Genomic DNA, 18,346 nt, shown 5'->3' with positions numbered 1-18,346 from the left:
GTTTCTACTTTTTGAAATGAATTTCTCTAATGCCGAGATAAAGACAACCGACTCTGAAGAAGGGTTGCACTTTGAGTCAAACACGGTAAACTAAATAACACACAGAATAACATTACAAGAAATTATACTATAGTTGACCAGATGTATTCAACAATATTATAAATTATATATTGCACACACAGATCCTTATGATTTGTGACCATGGTTCCATACCCAGCTAGGGTCATAATATGTGAGTAAAGAGTTGTGCAACCTCTCTCTCTTATGCCATGAGGGTTTTTCTCAAGGCCCTCCGGTTTTTCCACTTTCGATCTCAGGCTGTGCTCTGTGTTCACATATGAGTCAATGTGGTTGGCTGTCAAAGGCGCCATTGCATGCCTGCTTCTTGAACACGTTGTAGCCGCGTCCTCCGCAATTTAGCTTCTCAGCTGCTAGCACAGATGACTAGCCTCCAAAATTATAATCATCAGTGACAAACAATAAATCTCTTGGTTGCTATATTTGATCCGCCGCTCCACATCTGTATGAGGGCACTGTTCAAAAACATTTGTGTGTAAGGTTGAGTGTGTGTAGGGGGACCATACATGTACATGTTTTACCAACTCAATAAGAACGTCTTGCACCAAGACTAGCAAACCAGCTACATACATTGCCAGACGGGATCACACTCTCAAGTACACCATATACCAGATGCCTAAAAAAACCAATACAAATTCTCATTCTTCCCAAGAACAGCTAAGATCTGGAAGCATCTACCCTCTACAGCAGTCTATGCGCCATCCAGCTCGGCATTCCAACAGGTCGCCTGCCAGCAATTAGAGTCCTACGACCTCTGGCTGGCTCTACTATGCTGTGAACCAAGTCTTGCACAATGTAAATAGTGCACAACCTTTTCTTTTCTTTATCTTTGCACCGTCGACCAATAACGTAACCACTGTACCATCCAAGTGTAAGAAAAATAATAATCATATTGAGTTGTTATATCTTTTTCACTCCCTACGGGTGTCTCAAAGCGCTTCAAGATATTACCCCTGGGGTGGATTTCACAAAGAGTTAGGACTAGTCTTATCTCGAGTTAGGACCGGTTACTCGTCCTAACTTAGGACTATCCATGCAAATTGTATATCTCCTAGGACTAGTCCTAAGTTAGGACTAGTCCTAACTCTCTGTGAAATCAACCCCTGGTCACTGGGCCTTAATTCATGGGGAGTATACAGCCTCGTGCATTAATGCGCTACTCGGCTAAATCAATCACAAGAACCATCTCTGCCCTCACAGGTACCCATTTTACCCTTCTATGTGAGCTGTACAGAGATTATTCTACTCAAGACTCAAGATGCTGAAGAGTTCTACATAGCAAGAAAGTTATTTATATAAGACCAGATAAGAGAACATGATAATGTTCCCTGGATTAGAGGTGGGGTTCGGATCCTTGCCGTCAAACCAACCAAAGTAAGAGATCTTATTCTCTCCGATCACTGTCTGTAAAGTAATATCAAAGACCCAAGGGTCCACCTCCCGCCCATCACACCATCCGTCCCGACCGTACACCCAGGTACCATGCTCATTAGGCTCAACACCTGTAGGGGTGCGTAGGGCACAACCTAAAGGTGTACCTAGAGGACAAAGTGAACCAAAATGATTGTTAGTATTTTAATAGCATTACGTACCAACACAAAATATATACACCAAAGCTGAGCAAAAAAGACAAAGCAGCCAAAAAATGATTAGTAAAGCAAAAAAGGTTAAGTTAATTAACAGAAAAGGTGTGTCTTAAAAGACAGTGGACACTATTGGTAATTGTCAAAGCCCAGTCTTCTCACTTGGTGTATCTCAACATATGCATAAAATAACAAACCTGTGAAAATTTGAGCTCAATCGGTTGTAGAAGCTGCGAGATAATAATGACAGAAAAAACAACCCTTGTCACACCAAGTTGTGTGCTTTCTGATGCTTGATTTCGAGACCTAAAGTTCTAAACTCAAGGTCTCAAAATCAAATTTGTGGAACAATACTTCTTTCTCAAAAACTACGTCACTTCAGAGGGAGCTGTTTCTCACAATGTTTTATACTATCAACCTCTCCCCATTACTGGTAATCAAGAAAGGTTTTGTGATGATAACTATTTTGAGTAATTACCAACAGTGCCCACTGCCTGTAACTGGTGTTTGCATGATGTGATGTTGTTACAAGACCGTATGGTTGGTGGTAAGTCATTCCATAACTTGGGGCCGGACACACTGAAAGCCCCACTAATTTTTGGAAGAGGTAGGTGATGAAGGGACTGAATAAAACCTACCTGCATTATCAAATGTGATATTATTAGGATGTCCATTGACAATGAAGTGATGTGACGTGACACAGAATTCTCCGCAGCCGTTATTATCGCTACCATGGCCTGTAATCACTGCATAGACCTGCACCTGAAATCATCACATTGAAAAGTTGGTTTTAGATCGAATGGAAGAAATCAAACAATTGAATTTTTGTATGCTATTACTATTTACACTGAAAAAACATAATTAGACAGTAGGCCTACAAAGTTCAAAGTACATGTATAGGCCTACATAAAGGTTATTTTTGTAGGTTTTTCTATGAGAGTAGTCTGGTTAAAAGATAACAGTTGCTATGGCCCAAAATGTGAATTTGAGAAATGTTACTGTCAGATATGTTTCTAAGATTGTGTAAAAGACCGTATTGAAAAACCCCTTTTTGCTATGAAAAGACGCCATCTTGTAGGGCAAGCCATATGCGCGTCCAAATGCATACACCATCGAAGCAGGCAGCACGGAACATTCCCGGTTTGATTTCTACAGCACATGCATGCACGCACACACGCACAGACGCCATCTTGTTGGTCAGATATTTTAATGGTGGTGTCATATTCAATACGGTCTATTCTTCCTGCATGAGCATAATCCATCCAGATTTTTGGCCTTAACTTAAAAATGAGACCCACCTTTTAAAATGACATTTTCAGATGTTAGTTTTATTGTGTATATCTACATTTATTTAGGACTAAAACAACTGAACGGTTAAAAAAACATAAATATACAAACATATAATTTGCCTTAAATACAATTATTTTAAGCCTAAGAGGGATAAGTTACAAATTTGCAGAAAGAAAGGAGTTGCTGTTTAAAAAGAGGAGTCCTGAAAACTGGACAGGCAATTTCATTTGACAACAAGGACAACAGCAGCGTGACGGTCATGTTCATCGTTCACCAATCATCTGCTGAAACACCACTAATTCCTTTTCAATTACGTCATTTATTTGTTGTACGGAAAATGATACAGGTACAATAACAAAAACAATCATGATGACACAAACGGACCAAAAGCTTTAACAACAAGTTTCAAAACAAGTTAGCTTAAAAAATATCAGAGGTTGATCCCCTGATGCTACAATTATAAAGAAACAGACAATAATTTTGAGGGCATTAAGTACACAGAACAATGTTTTGATAGATAATAAAAAAAATAGATTATTGCACATTTGGATACATCAACTTGAAATTAAAAGGCACAACATTCACATTACAAAATGGAAATAGTATAAAAAGTAAAAGCACTGGAAGTTATCATGTTTTCGACTTATAGCTATATGGTGCAATCACACTTCTAATGGAAAATTGACAAATGTTTAGTTGGAAAAAGTAAATGTTTTTCTGAGAAACTGACAGTTTTTTTTGGCCAACAATTACTTCAGAGAACACTCTTGAATCACAACCTCAATTTACTTGGAGCTCCAAAATTAACAAAAGCAATTTTATGAATTCCATACTAACTGCACTGTCGACCTTAAAGTCCTGAGCCGATGACCTGCTATTTGGATAGAAATTTCCACTTGAAGTCACATTTGTTTTATTTTATTTTAATTCTTCGGGCAATACAAGAATGATTAAAACAAGCAGAGGACGTCCTGGGAGACGCAAAAGTTTAAAAAACTGTCCAAAAAAATGTGCCCTCCCAGACCTTGCTCTTAAACAGAGTAATAATTCATACACTATACAGTACACAGAAATCTAAAATCATAGTTTCCTATTACGCACCAGGAGTGATGAATGCCAGTATCCTGATATTGGCTATAACCTACCTTTTTAATATCCGAAGAAATTGTGAAATAGAATGGTTTATAGTTCTTGTTGTAGTTCTTGTCAAATGTCCCACCTTGGAAGAGCGGAGTGATGTTGAAGGGTCTAACTACTGCAAAAATCAAAGAGATACAATTTCATAAACATGGTACAAAAATATAGTTTAACAGACTGATCTTTCAGTGGTGTGTTGTGGTGTAGAGGTTGAGTGGGCGGACCAAAGCTCTGTTGTTTCCGATCAGCAGATGGTGGGTTTGAGTCCTGGTCTTGACAGTTGTGCCTTCAATAGCAAGGCACTTATTACCATTATTGCTTAACACTTCAAGTGGGACATAAAGCTGTTGGTCCTGTGTGTTGTGTAATGCACATAAAAGAACCCAGTTAACTTACCAAAATGGGAGGGGTCTCCCATTGTTTATGGCATGGTCTGGCAGCATTATATGCCACTTCAACTTATATCCCTTTCATGGTGTTGTAAAATTGTTGCTTCATTTCATAAAAACGCTTGCAACAATCAAGCTCCAACATATTTGATAAATTGGCACCATAAATGGGCACTTTTTAAGGAGACATGTGCGTTACAAATGTACACTATTATAAATATGACACTTATTAATATTCTTAAGATTTGAGGTTGAACAAAGAAATATTGACTAGGGTGGGAATTGAACCAAAAACCTCCGGATTAACGTGCCAGCGCTCTACCAACTAAGCTACCTAGCCCTACGTTGGCTTCCATACCTGCTGCTGAATCCACTGAGAAGCGTAAATTGAGAGATGGCTTCCAGGCTTCGGCCCATGCTACAGTCTTCATGGTAAGGGTACAGCTGTTAGATGTCAGGCCTGGCAGTAGAGGTGTCACGTCGGTTAACCAACGACCAATACGCCTAAGTTGGTAAGAACACAGAATGGAACAGAATGATTAACTCTAGTCCACCCTCGTTATAACAAGGTCGCAGGGACTGGCCAAATTACCCCTTTGTAACAAGAGGACGGCAAAACAATGAAACACAAAGCAGAAATGTCCATAGATTTACATTAAACTTAAAGGGTTTGAAGATAATGATAGTGGAAAGCTTTCCTTCAAATATTACTTACTGAGGTGCTGTAGTTTATGAGAAATGAGTAAAACAATGTCATGAAAATACGTTTTTGTATATTATTAAAATAATTTTTAACCTCATGAGACGAAAATTATTTTCATGACATTGTTTTACTCATTTCCCAAAAACTACAGCACCTCAGCATGTAGTATTTTCAGGGACTTATTCGTTGCGAACATTATTCGCCGTCAACGCTCGCTTCGCATTCGCATTCTCAGGACGTATGAACCGGGCTTAACAAAGACAGTTCTTCATTCTTAACCAGTCTACATTTAGAGGATGCAATAAAACACCCATAACTCTTCCTCAGCATGCTGCGACAGTCTTAGAGACAGTTGTCCAGGTTTCTTTGTGCGTTAGGTGGTGAACCTGTCGCAAGGCCACAGATATGATACTGATGAGGGAGGGCGCAGCGTGCTCATGCAGTATTGGGTGAGAGGTCATAATTCCATGCACAGCCACGGCCTGCTTTGATCATGACGACACCACCCCCTCGGACTTCAGTCTGAATAATGAGATGATTATGACTTAGACCGGGTGTGCGTCTGTAAGCAACTATAAGGGTACTTTTTTTACTTTTCAAATTGACACCCCTCACCTTCTAAATGGAGTTATCCACCTGCCTAGTTCCATGCCACATAATTGGGATGTTTCATTACAGCAGAGGTAGAGTTGCACCGTGTGGTCCCAGAGTGGGCATTCCTCGTCCCTTGTGCCCGGGCAGGATAGGGATGCATCTAGCTCTAACTTGTTATACTTGGCCATTTCTATAAAAAGAGAGTGGGAAAGAGAGAGGGATAGGAAAAAGACATGATTTTAATGTAACAATCAAAAACTTACTTCGATTTTAAAGACACTGGACACTATTGGAAACTGTCAAAGACCGGTCTTCTCACTTGGTGTACCTCAACATATGCATAAAACAACAAACCTGTGAAAATTTGAGCTCAATTGGTCATCAAAGTTGCGAGATAATAATAAAAGAAAAAACACCCTTGTCACACAAAGTTGTGTGCTTTTAGATGGTTGATTTTGGGACCTCAAATTCTAAATCTGAGATAATAATAAAAGAAAAAACACCCTTGTCACACAAAGTTGTGTGCTTTTAGATGGCTGATTTCGAGACCTCAAATTCTTTATCTGAGGTCTCAAAATCAAATTCGTGGAAAATTAGTTCTTTCTTAAAAACTATGTCACTTCAGAGGGAGCCGTTTCTCACAATGTTTTATACTATCAACATCTCCCCATTACTCTTCACCAAGTAAGGTCTTATGCAAATAATTATTTGAGTAATTACCAATAGTGTCCACTGCCTTTAAAAGAACAAATGACATAATAAATAAAGTAGGTTGGTTCTGTTTGGTTTCAAGATGAAGGTTTCTACAAACTAACAAAAACAGAATTGTTCAAACAAAGTTATAAAAAAATGAAGCACACCAAACTAGTAACGTTTATAAATTATAAAGACCACAGGTCTGATGTTTATTTAAAGGCAGCATTAATTTTCAAGAGATGTGCCAAGGTCATAAACAGTTTCTGGTTACCGACTGGCTTTCACGCTAGCGTTGTTTTCAAAATGTCAGAAACTTCTTTCTGATCCAAAGGTCGCTAACTCGCCCTTTGATGAAGCTACCGACCATACTGGACAAGGGGTGTCATGGCCGAGTGGATAAGAGCACCTAACTCAGGCTCTGGTGTTTCTGTTCGGCAGAGTGTGGGTTTGAGTATCGGTCATGATACTCTATGTCCCTGTGCAAGACACTTATATAATTGCTTCTCTCCACCCAGGGGTAAATGGGTACCAGTAAGGGCAGATATGGTTCTCGTGAGGCTGATTTAGCTAAGACGGCATATTTGGCAGCACAGGCTGCATACTCCCCAGGGAGCTGAGATGATTTAATAATAATAACAATAATAATAACAGTATTTATAAAGCGCCAAATTGCCAAAGGATACAAGGCGCTGAGAAGGAAAGAAGAGGGGAAAAGACTGAACAAAGATAAAGATGACCAGCTACGAAGAGGCAAAAAGGTGGGTTTTGAGAGCATGTTTGAAGGCTGGGACACTGTTTGAGCTTCTGGTAAGGGTAGGTAGAGAAAAGCAAGTAGGTAGAGAATTCCATAGTCGGGGAGCAGCAACTGAAAATGCCCTATCACCTGCAATTTTATGGCTTTTGTGAACTGAATTATATTATTAGCCCCAATATTCTAATGAATGAATGAAGGCCCTGTGACTAGGGGTAATAATGTTGGATGCATTTTGAGATGCTCTTCGGGTGTGAAAAGCACTATATAAAACTGGTTTTTATTATTATTGTAGTTAAACTTGAAGGACATTTCGGTTTTCATCATTTAATATCGAAGTCTCATATAGCGTAGGTATCATCCAAACAAGGTACTCAAGGCGCTAAGTATAAACAAACTTTCAGAAAGATCAGGGTTATTGAAGTGATGAATTCTGAAACCCAATTATGTAGCACCTTTGGCGGCCAGAGCCATGAACACCTGGGCGAACTTCTTCTCTTTTCCATAAGTGCACTTTTTCCCCCCCCTTTTTTTTTTTTTTTTTTACATGCGTTACACAACACAGAAGGTGGTAACACAACACAGAAGGTGGAAGCAATGGTTAAGTGTCTTGCTTAAGGACACAAGTGTCACGGCTGGGGTTTATTAACTGACCATCATTTGATGGTAGCTTGATGGTAGCTACGATTCCGTCCTCTCCTTGCATGATGGAATTATTGATGACTGGCACTATGAGAGCTTCACTCGACAGGTTATGCAGCAAGGATGACTTGAAGTTGAACCTGTCACAAATTATGAATAATAATAGATACATTCATTAATATCAGAGCCATTTATTTCCTAGGATGGCATCTGCATCATTGTCTATGTGCAACAGAAGGTATCCAACGTTAATCATTATAACAAACACTATATAGTAGTTCAAAAGCAGGACACTTCTTTCCGAACAATCCAATAAATCTACTCAGCGATAGTAGAATTAGGCAAGACAGTTCTCTAAAGAACAAACTCTACCTGGCAAGTAGACACACACATGGTGTTACCACAAACCAAATAACTACACTATTGATACCTCACCACGCAATGCCTCAAATTATATGTCAATAAAATCATAACAATAATAATAATCGGTTTGTTAATATTCAGTTATCACACAAGCACGAGTGTAATCCACATTAATATAGTGCTGGATATGCGGGAAGGAGAAACACGATAAAAGATACATCAAAAAGCAAACAATAAGAATTACATCAAAATGCGTACAATACAGCCTCAAAATACATAAATGTATCACAACATTTATTGACCAGTAATCCATCCTTTCATACTAAACATCCTTTGTCCTCTCCACTTTACACCTATTGGTTCATAGCCACCAATTGTTTCTGAAATAGAAACTTTGATTGGCTGTTATTTTCCCGCTTCTTTCTGGATCCTTCCCTTAATCCATTTCCCCTCTCTTTTTCTATAAATGGATATATGTTTTTGTTTGTACTTGTTTTATGCCTCTGAAGAAGGTCCGGATTGGATCGAAAGCTAAGGCCATCTACCCTATTTATTACACACCGTAAAATTACAGAAACCAATTTTTGAAAAGCAGACACTCTAACCTTATTTAAGGGGAAACAAAACACTGTTATACAAGCATAACAAAAGAAAGCAAAATCTGGCAATATACATTGCACACAAAAATAATCAACAACAAATTTATACACACTGAATGCACTTGCATTACACAACACTTTGGATCTTTATGATTTACCCAAAGGATGAAGAACTAAGGGAATCAATGTGTGGTGAAGAGGTTTTCAACTAGTGGTTTAATCCCAACGAGGCCTGGTTCTTGATAATTTTACCGAGACAAAGTCGAGGTAAATTATCAAGAACCAGGCCTCGGCGGGTTTAGACCACTAGTTGAAAACCGATTCAACACACTTTAATTCCCATTCATAAATACCTTTTTGGTCAAAAAGTAAAATAAATGCAAAAAATATAACTGTTAAATAATTTCATTCAACACAACACCCCTCCAGCTATGAAATGGTAAAGCCCTCTGCCGCCCTCGGGTATATGGTAATGCTGTGCACGTCGCGCGTATCGCGTGATGTGTTTCAGCCGTTGCTCTTGACCGATATGAATGAAGAAACTGTCTTAAAAGAACAGGTGCAAGGTCGTGTGTCACGCCCATGAATTAACACTTTTTACCGGTCATAAACAAAGTTTATACACACCCACGTGACGTGCTCTCCACCAATAGGAATAGCGAAACTGTCTGAGGTATTTATGAATAATGGATAACAGTTTTGCCAAAAGTACCACGAAAGGGACTGTAACCCAAACTCTGCTGATCAGAAACACCAGAACCCAAGTCAAGTTCGCTTGACCGCTCAACCACAACACAAATGGCCGCCACAATTTATTCCATTGTTCTCAGCACCTACACAAAGTGCAAAGTTCCAGCGATTACCGCCCGTGGGTTACGGCCCAGAGACAGCCGAGTCACACTCTGAACAAAGAGGGCATCCATGCAAGTTTTTGGAGAAAACAATAAAGCCCAGTGCCCAAAACAACAATCTCTGTGTCTTAATATTAGTAATAATAATAGTTGTTTTTTATATAGCATTTTATACAACCAAAGGGCGTCTCAAAAGCCATATTATTACCCCTGGTCACTGGGCCTGAAATCGTTTCTTTTAAAAACACCACAGCTCCCTGGGGAGTATACAGCGCTTGTTGCCAACTAATGTAGCACACTAAGCTAATCAATCACAAGAACCATCTCTTATTATTATTTTTGAACATTGCTAAATAAATTCTTCATAAACCTATCTACCCGGGAGAAGATAGTACCTCAGCATGCAATGTCTCAAATCAAATCCCAAAAGTCTCAAAAGTTGAATATTTACCACTGAGCTTGCCAGTTGAAGAACTTGAACGATGGGTAGAGTAACCAACCCATCTCAGCAAGGAGCCCTTCTCCATCAATCCCAAAGTAAAATGTGTTCGTAGGTGTGGTCTGGAAGGATACCGACAACTTGGTTGTCTTTAACCTGGTTTGGAATAGTAGATGAAAAGGGGCATGTTTAAATGGCCAAGGGTGACAAACATTAAACCACCTAGCTCTTACACGCTCACCGTATCCTGCCGCAAAAGACCTTAGTATAGTACAGTCATAGAGTTATCTATAAGAACTAGAGGGCGCACTGGTGATGCTTCTTGCACAAACGCCACGGGACCGCAAGGAGACACCCGCGCCATTCTGCATGCACGTTGAATATGAAGAATACTTTGGAGTTTGTGTTTATTGAATGCTGACGCGATGCTGTTTTGTCAACTTACAAAATGGCCGCACAAACACACGCTAAGCAATGCCTGTTTGTTCAACGATATATCGTGATATCGATTAAATATCGCAATATCGCGATGTATTTCCTAGCTGAGACATCTTGCACCCCATAGGTTTGGAGTGAAACCAAAAGAATAGATCATAAGAACACCCCTCTTGTGCTATGACTGTCTCTTCTACAACTTCCACAGGGAGTTTGAAGACTGATGATGTCAAATTTAATTAATCGCGATTATATCGAATATCGCGATATATTGTCGGCGATATATCGTGAATAAAATAAATTGATATCGCCCAGGCTTAGTAACGAGCAATGGAGAGCTGTTGATAGTAAACAAAATAAAATGTTGAGAAACGGCTCACTCTCAAGTAACATAAATTTTGAGAAAGAAGTCATTTCTCAGTAAAATACTTGAATTCATTTTGTATCTCACGCATGATGTCTCGAAATCACTCATCTGAAAGCACACAACTTTGTGTGACAAGGGTATTGTTTCTTCCATTATTATCTCGCAACTTTGACGACCAATTGAGTTCAAATTTTTACAGGTTTGTTATTTTATGCATATGTCGAGATACACCAAGTGAGAAGACTGGTCTTTGACAATTACCAATAGTGTCCACTGTCTTTAAAAGAGAGATGACATTACTGACCTGTCTAGTAACTGTTGGCTGTAGGGTACCATGGTAGCTGGTATCTCTGGAGGTTGATCACACTCGTCCCCATTGCAGTTCATATCCTGCACAGGTTGATCTGGGTTGGCATACACAATAACAGCACTAGCCCCAGACAACCCCATTGTGGAGATCTACAACAAAGTGTCAGGATTGGTTAATGCTTCATGACCTAGTGTTTACAAATGAGCCACCAAGCCTGGCTTTCCTGCAGGCACGATTTGTACACAGCTCAATGGCAGAAAGCATAAAATCTTGTATTTTATGGAGATTGCACTGTCTAATATTAAACAAAAAATTGATATAATGAAAGGGGGCACATCTCACAACTTGTCAGCTGTTACTTTTAAAACTCTTGGATTTATGTGGAAACTGTGACACAATATGCAATCTTTCCATAGACCTGTCCCCGATTTCACAAAACTCATCGCAAGTAGCGCACATCTTAGGGTTTGCGATGCGTCGCAGACCTATAAGACACACCGCGGCTGCGACGAGTTTGCAACTGACGATGTGTAATTGGTCGCAACTTGCACTTGGGACGCGTTGCAGCGCTTCGTGAAATCGGGGGCAGGGCAGTATCTTGCTTGGTAGAAAGGCCCAAGGCTCTTATCTTTTTACAAAGCGTATCAATGTGCTTTACATTAGTGCCCAGACATTAGAGGAGCGCGATCTCGCTCGCGTTCCTTAATGTTTTCGAAGGAGAGCAAAAAAAAACTGCTCCTTACAAATTCAACAAGAACATTTCCAAAACCCTAAAATTAGCGGCTTGAATCTTGGAGTTGGCAGTGACAACATTTAAAGTGCACACAATTTTTGTTTGTTTTTTCCTATGGAAACCTTGGGCATACCAAATCACTCTCCTTATTCACTTTCTTGATTTAAGGAGAGCGGTGTACAAACTTCAGCTCTCCACCCATTTATTAAAATGAAGGCCTGAGTGCCCTGGTCATTGGGCCAATAGCATTCCTGTAATCTTTCACAGCTCTCTTGGGGGTACACATAAATAACATATCAAAATAAGCATTAAAATTGGTATGTTGTTGATGTAGTTGTGAAGCAGTGTGTTGTGAAGAAATCTGTTCACTTAGCGACTTACCTTTTTCGAGAAGCTGCATCCATCAGCCGATACCACAGCAATCGTCGCATTAATACTGGCATCTTGCTTACAACCGTCTCCAGAGAGCGCTACAGGCGTTGATTTATTACCAAATCCAGCTGGGGAGGGCAGCCAGTCATATCTCGCATCAAGGCGCTTCAAGATTAACGGCTGATTCCAGGACAAAGCTATTTCAGAAATATTTTAGGCAATAATTTTTGCATCAGGGATAACAAATACAATTTTTTTTACCCTAATATCGATGAGTATTAAACAATGTAAACTGAGTATGTAATCCCCACCCCCCACCCCACCCTCCCCCGAGTTCTGTGAAAAAAATCCACAAAGACAAATTAACTAGAGCGCATTAGAAACCTGCAACATCCAGAATAACATTGTGGCACTCTACCAAATGAGCTATCTACATGTACCTGTAACCTGTCACGTGGGGATGTACATGTGGTAACATATGCTATAAAGACATGCTCTGGAAACTAGCAATTCATAATGGCCCCTAAACCAGCACTACTTGTTTGCGCTGTATCGCTTGTTTATTCATCTAAATTTTATTTGCACTTCCTGCACATGCGCGTGTACGCAGAAAATTTTGATGTAACAGGTGGGCACATATACCCATCTCCATACATGGTCTTGTTTATGTTTAGCTGAGCTCACAGTAAAATGTGGCTCTTGAACATACAAGTAAAATGGAAATGTTGCTTGGCAGTTTGGTGGCTGGCTGCTGTTAACAGATCGCGCCTCTAGCTTGGTCCGTTAACAGCGGCCAGCCACCAACCTGATCATTACCATGTAGTGGAGACCGGGTTCTCACACTGTTATTCCTGAATAATTCTTTTATTTTGTTTTTGTTTGGGGGGGGGAGACACACGTATTTCCGTTAAAAACAGAGAAATCACATTTCTGCAGCCACAGAGTTTAAAGCAGTAGTTTACTTGAACTACTCACCCATCTGATCAAGAAGGTCAAGATTTGGATAAGAAGGTTTCCTCTGAAAGACCACCTGCTTTAAGCCACACCCATGATCTTGACACGCCCACTGCTGTAACACAGTAGGAATCCAGTTACCAAGCTGGTAGACTGATGTCACAACAAAATGAAGTCTCGACTGGAGACTAGTCATGGCTTCTTTCCTGCAAGATGGAAACAAAAATCGGATTTATTTATTCATAAATACCACGGTTTCACTATTCCTATTGGTGGAGATCATGTCACGTGGGGGTGTTAAAACTGCTAATAAAAACATCGCTTTGCATATTGGGTCTGAATTTTTGGGTTGACTTACATCTGCTTGGCCAAATTTCCTAAAACTGTTGTGCAGAAAATCCTGCTTCGCAAATTTCTTTACTGAGCTAGAAATGAGACACGGCAATGAGAACTATGGTTTTTCGGCTTGCAACTTATTTTAGCAAAGCAAGAGTTTATGAAATGCCCTGGTACGGGGCCTACATGTATTATATTCAGTACATTTATTTCAATGCTGTCATACAAAACAATAATACAATAGCATACATTTATGTTAAAATTAAAACAAGCAATAGAGTATGAGGTATGATTAGGTACACAATACTTCAAACAAATAAACAAGCAGTATTTAAAGACAACATTTAGGTGTAAGGTTAAGCAAAATGTTTTTGTGCCCTTACCTGTTGACAGACAAACATGATACCAAGGAACACAAACAAAGACAAAGACATGGGACAACATGGTCAGACCATAGGTGTAGGCCTACAAACAACATTCCTTTGACATGAAGTTCTTACCTAATTTTTCCTTCTTGTTTCAACTCCTCCATCATTCCATCTATCTGCGATTTCATCCAAGTAGCCTGACTCAAACCATCATCACTCGTTGGTATAAACACAAGATGAGTATTATCAGGAATCCCACTAACGAGGGATTCCAGCGAGTCTTTGGATGTCCAGAGACACTCTAAGAAAGCAGAATGGTTGTCAAAGGCGTGGAGGATCATAGGAGTGTTTGAGAGGGTAGGGCTTGGATAAGTCAGGACACCGTTAAGCGTGAGTAACTGGAATGGTTTGGCGGGTTGGTTGGGAAGTATCGAAGGCTGATCACTCTGAATTGTCTTTTCTTGAGACTTTGTCAATGAGTTGAGCAGCTGGCTGTGCAGTGCTAGATTTGACGAGCTGACTGTAAGTTGATGTTGAAGATGATTCCAACCCATTGAGGCAGCGTGTTCTCTTGGTCGCATAGCTTGAGGTGTTTGTCGTTGCAAACTTTGCGATGCTGTTTTGTTTACGATGCCAGATTTTGTCCGGTGAACATTGTCCAGTTTGGCTGATGTGCTATCAATGGTACAGATTAGCAGAGTGAGCGCAAAGAAGTTCAGTGCTTTCATGATTTCAGTCACCTCCATGTTGGACGATTCTGGTGATTAAAAAAAAAATTGTAAAAAAGGCGTTTAAATACAGAAACGTCTTCTTCAGAGGGGTTACATTTCAGTCAATAAAAACATAGGTTTTGAGACAGTGTATAGTGACTAGCCAACCTTGTTGGGCGGTTATGGCTCTCTTTTGACGTCAGTCTTATAGTTACTAACAACTATGAGAAAGACGATGTTAAAAGAGTGCCACAGCCCAACAAGATGGGCTACACTGGTGAGGAGTCATACATGTACATCCAGTTTGTGGTGACAAAACAACTATGTACTGGTATAGACTACCTTGCTGTGTTATGTAGATTTTTTTCTTTCGGAGCTAGGTCATGCTTTCTATTCTACACTGCCACAGATTAGATTTCAGAATTTGGGAGACTAGGCCGAAGGCCGACTTAGTTCAGGAGGTGTAGTTCTGAAAAGAACCATCCTGCTTATTTTTGTACAACCTGGGCAGTAGGTAGGAAATCTGCAGGGACTACTTAGAAACGTACCACTTTCACTTAAGACTTGTGGACAAGTCGTTAAAAATGTCTATCACAGTGATAGCGTTTCCACTCGCACGAGAGCAGTGAATGATCGCGGAAACCTGAATCATATTACACCACCGCCACAACGTGACGCCGCACACAACAGAAAAGTTCACTTTCACTTTTCTTTTGTAGTCTGTTGTTTGTGTTATAGGATCGAGGGGAATTTTCGTTATAAACTTATTCAATTTAAAAATGAATGACGGTGAAACCATGGTCACTGATGGTGACACAGACTGCCAGATGTTTCAACTCCCTCCGGGCATCAAGGTAGTGTCACCGCGACACTCGTTTTGACTTTTATTACTGAGTGGGGATCAAGCCAATTACAACAAGGACTCTCATTTAAAAAACCCTGATTGATACACTATAAAATAGCCAAACAGAACCCCAAAACTATGAAGGAATGAGAAGAGATTGAGTCCAAGTTGGTGATCCCTTTGCAGCACAAAATTTGGCTATGGTACAGCGTGGTGCCTAGCCCCAACTTGTGTGGCCAAGGATAGCTGAATAAATATCAGTTTGAATGAATGAATGAATGAATCCTTAGCCACACGCCCACCCCATTCCTCATGCAGCTAAGAAGTACAAAAATTCTGGCGCCTTATCTACGAGCCACCCGGCAGTATAATAAACTGGCTGAATGTGTTCACCTAAGTCTTTTATTAGCTTGCTTTGTGTGTATTGAAAAGGACTCAGCTATCCTTGGTCACACAAGTGGGGCTACGTGGTGTCAAGATTGAGATTGCGGCTAGTTGCGATAACTTAACCCTCCTGCCAACGGCGTTCCGGCTACGCCTCTACGCCGTCGGCAGGAGGGTTACGTTATCGCAACTAGATTGAGACAGGAATTGAATTAGGAAATGATTTTAAATTGTCAGTTTAATTTTTAAGTTGTAGATGTGGGAGAATTGAATTATCCACTATGCTCCATCCACAGTCTGTGGATTAATTCCAATGGGTTTTCTCCCACGCACTCAACATGCTCAAGTGAAGTAGGAACTGAAAGTGAATCCACATCCCCCGCCTGGCCATTGCCGGCTGGATTCGAACAGGGGTCCAGCCGACCAGAGTGAGTGTGAGAGCTGAGAAAACTGAGAGTCATGCCTCCGACATCATGGTTTGGAATGGAAGGTGATAAAAGATACGGATGTCTAAATGGACTTAAGGACCAACTGTTGTGTTACTTGATAATATCATGGAGAAAGGAAATATCTTACAGATCCGCCACCTAGTGAAATTACTGGGTCCACTCATCCACGTACCATCACTGCTAGGCGGCTAGGCAGCATGCAGAGCTAGCGCTACAGCGGTACGACGTACGTACCCGCACAAAATTTCAGCACTAAGCAGTCAAGCGCCCTCTATAGTCAAGAATCAACTTTACTTGCATATTATTATATGAAAAAGTTCGCTCGGTCCCAGCGGACAGTCTATCCAGTCTTTGGGCTGGGGGGGGGGGGGGGGGGGGGGTAGCGAAATGAAAAAGTTACCTGGATTTTTTGCAGTGTAGCACATAATGTTAAATTTTATCCGTTTATTTATGCATACTAAAATTAACGAAAATTTTACTCTTGATGCCACGGCATGCCGTGTCGGGAAAAAAAGGAATAAAGAATGGTCTCACAACTTAAAAGTAGGCCAACACTCATTTCAAAAAGCATTGCAACGTAGTTTCGAATAAAAAGAAATCGCGTCCCGGTTGACCGGCGTTGCATAAACCGCAAAAACCGTCTAAATTCAGGTTGGGTTTACTTTTCAGGACGCGCGATACCAGAGCATCAGCTCGCAGTTTTTAAAATATAAAAACAAAATTATTTAATAGATCTAAATATAGGGTAAGGAGGTAAGGGGGGGGGGGTGCACCACACTCCCGTTTTTCTAGGCAGTGGGGGGGGGGGGTCTTCCGGCCAGTTAACAAGTTGTATAGTTTTCCTTTTTGCATTTTTACAGAACAAACTCCGAACTCTGTTAGGCTGTCGTATTATTTAGAAAAAAAGAAGAAAAAAAGAAGCAAGGTCAGATGATCGAGGAGGTAAAAATAAACACTTTGAATGTCATGTTAAGGCCATTGGACACTTTCGGTAAACAGTATTGTCCAAGGATCACAATTAGTGTATCACAACTTATATACAAAATAACAAACCTGCGAAAATTTAGGCTCAATCGGTCATCGGAGCCGGGAGACTCCGAAATAACGGGAAACCCCACCCTTGTTTCCGTACGTTTCGCCGTGTGACATGTGTTTACAATAAATCCGTAGTTCTCGTTTTCGAGAGTTAATATTGTTTTAATGGAATAATATTTCAAGAGAAGTCTTTCACCATTACCAATTCTGTAAACCCTGTAAGTTATTTGTAAATCTGTGAACTTTTAATTTGTTTTTCTGTACCGAAAATGTCCAATGGCTTTAAAAGAGAAACTGCATCGAGCAATATGACAATTAAAATGTTATTCTGGTTAGATCACAAAAGTCCAATTTCACATGGGCGGGGCGGTTTTGCGGGGCTATAAAAAACGTGCTTAGCATACAATCGGTCGAGATGGGTTCCTGGTTTGGACCAATGAAGTGTGCTAGCAATGAAGTGACCCGGCGAGAGTCCACTGCCCAAGTATGCGTGACTGTATGTATAACAGGTTTTTTTTCAACGTTCAAATACCACAACTGGGTTCAAATTCAAAGCAAATTTTAATAGTTAATTGGTTTATTGTCAGCAGATAAAATCTTCTAATCTTTTCGGAATTGAAATAGGCGCGGGAGGGCGGTACCCTGGCACGATAAGTTTGTTGACCCGATATCAATAGGCCTAAGGGCTATACGCCTCCCCAGCAACACGTCGATTGCTGATCAGGTTAAGCATATCTGATTAAAATAAAATCTTTACAGACAGGAGATATAATTAATCAATAACCTTTTAATTTATAGCCAATTTCTTAAAAAAGCCTTGGGTTAAAGATCAAAGGCGGATTATACAATAGAGGCATAAAAAAAAAAAAAACAAAAAAAACAAAAAAAAAAACAGAGCAATCACGTGTACATTGCTGTGACGATTTTCCAGTAC

General features: G+C 40.2%; 1 protein-coding gene across 1 annotated transcript; it reads right to left on the bottom strand.

Moving 5' to 3' along the window:
- Positions 1 to 1,359: 1,359 nt before the first annotated feature.
- LOC139937749 (uncharacterized) lies at positions 1,360 to 16,615 on the bottom strand. Its single transcript, XM_071933041.1, has 12 exons — positions 16,505 to 16,615; positions 14,123 to 14,747; positions 13,308 to 13,492; positions 12,342 to 12,529; positions 11,222 to 11,376; positions 10,128 to 10,271; positions 7,876 to 8,003; positions 5,796 to 5,964; positions 4,836 to 4,981; positions 4,097 to 4,206; positions 2,300 to 2,423; positions 1,360 to 1,616 (listed from the first exon to the last, which is right to left on the bottom strand). Exons 2-12 carry the CDS (start codon positions 14,734 to 14,736, stop codon positions 1,366 to 1,368), a joined length of 2,214 nt encoding a protein of 737 aa, XP_071789142.1. The 5' UTR covers positions 14,737 to 14,747; positions 16,505 to 16,615; the 3' UTR covers positions 1,360 to 1,365.
- Positions 16,616 to 18,346: the final 1,731 nt, after the last annotated feature.

Source organism: Asterias amurensis, chromosome 5, assembly GCF_032118995.1.
Source record: "Asterias amurensis chromosome 5, ASM3211899v1".
Lineage (NCBI taxonomy): Eukaryota > Metazoa > Echinodermata > Asteroidea > Forcipulatida > Asteriidae > Asterias > Asterias amurensis.
Note: the sequence above shows the minus strand (reverse complement) of the source record. Positions and strands in the feature narration are given on the sequence as shown.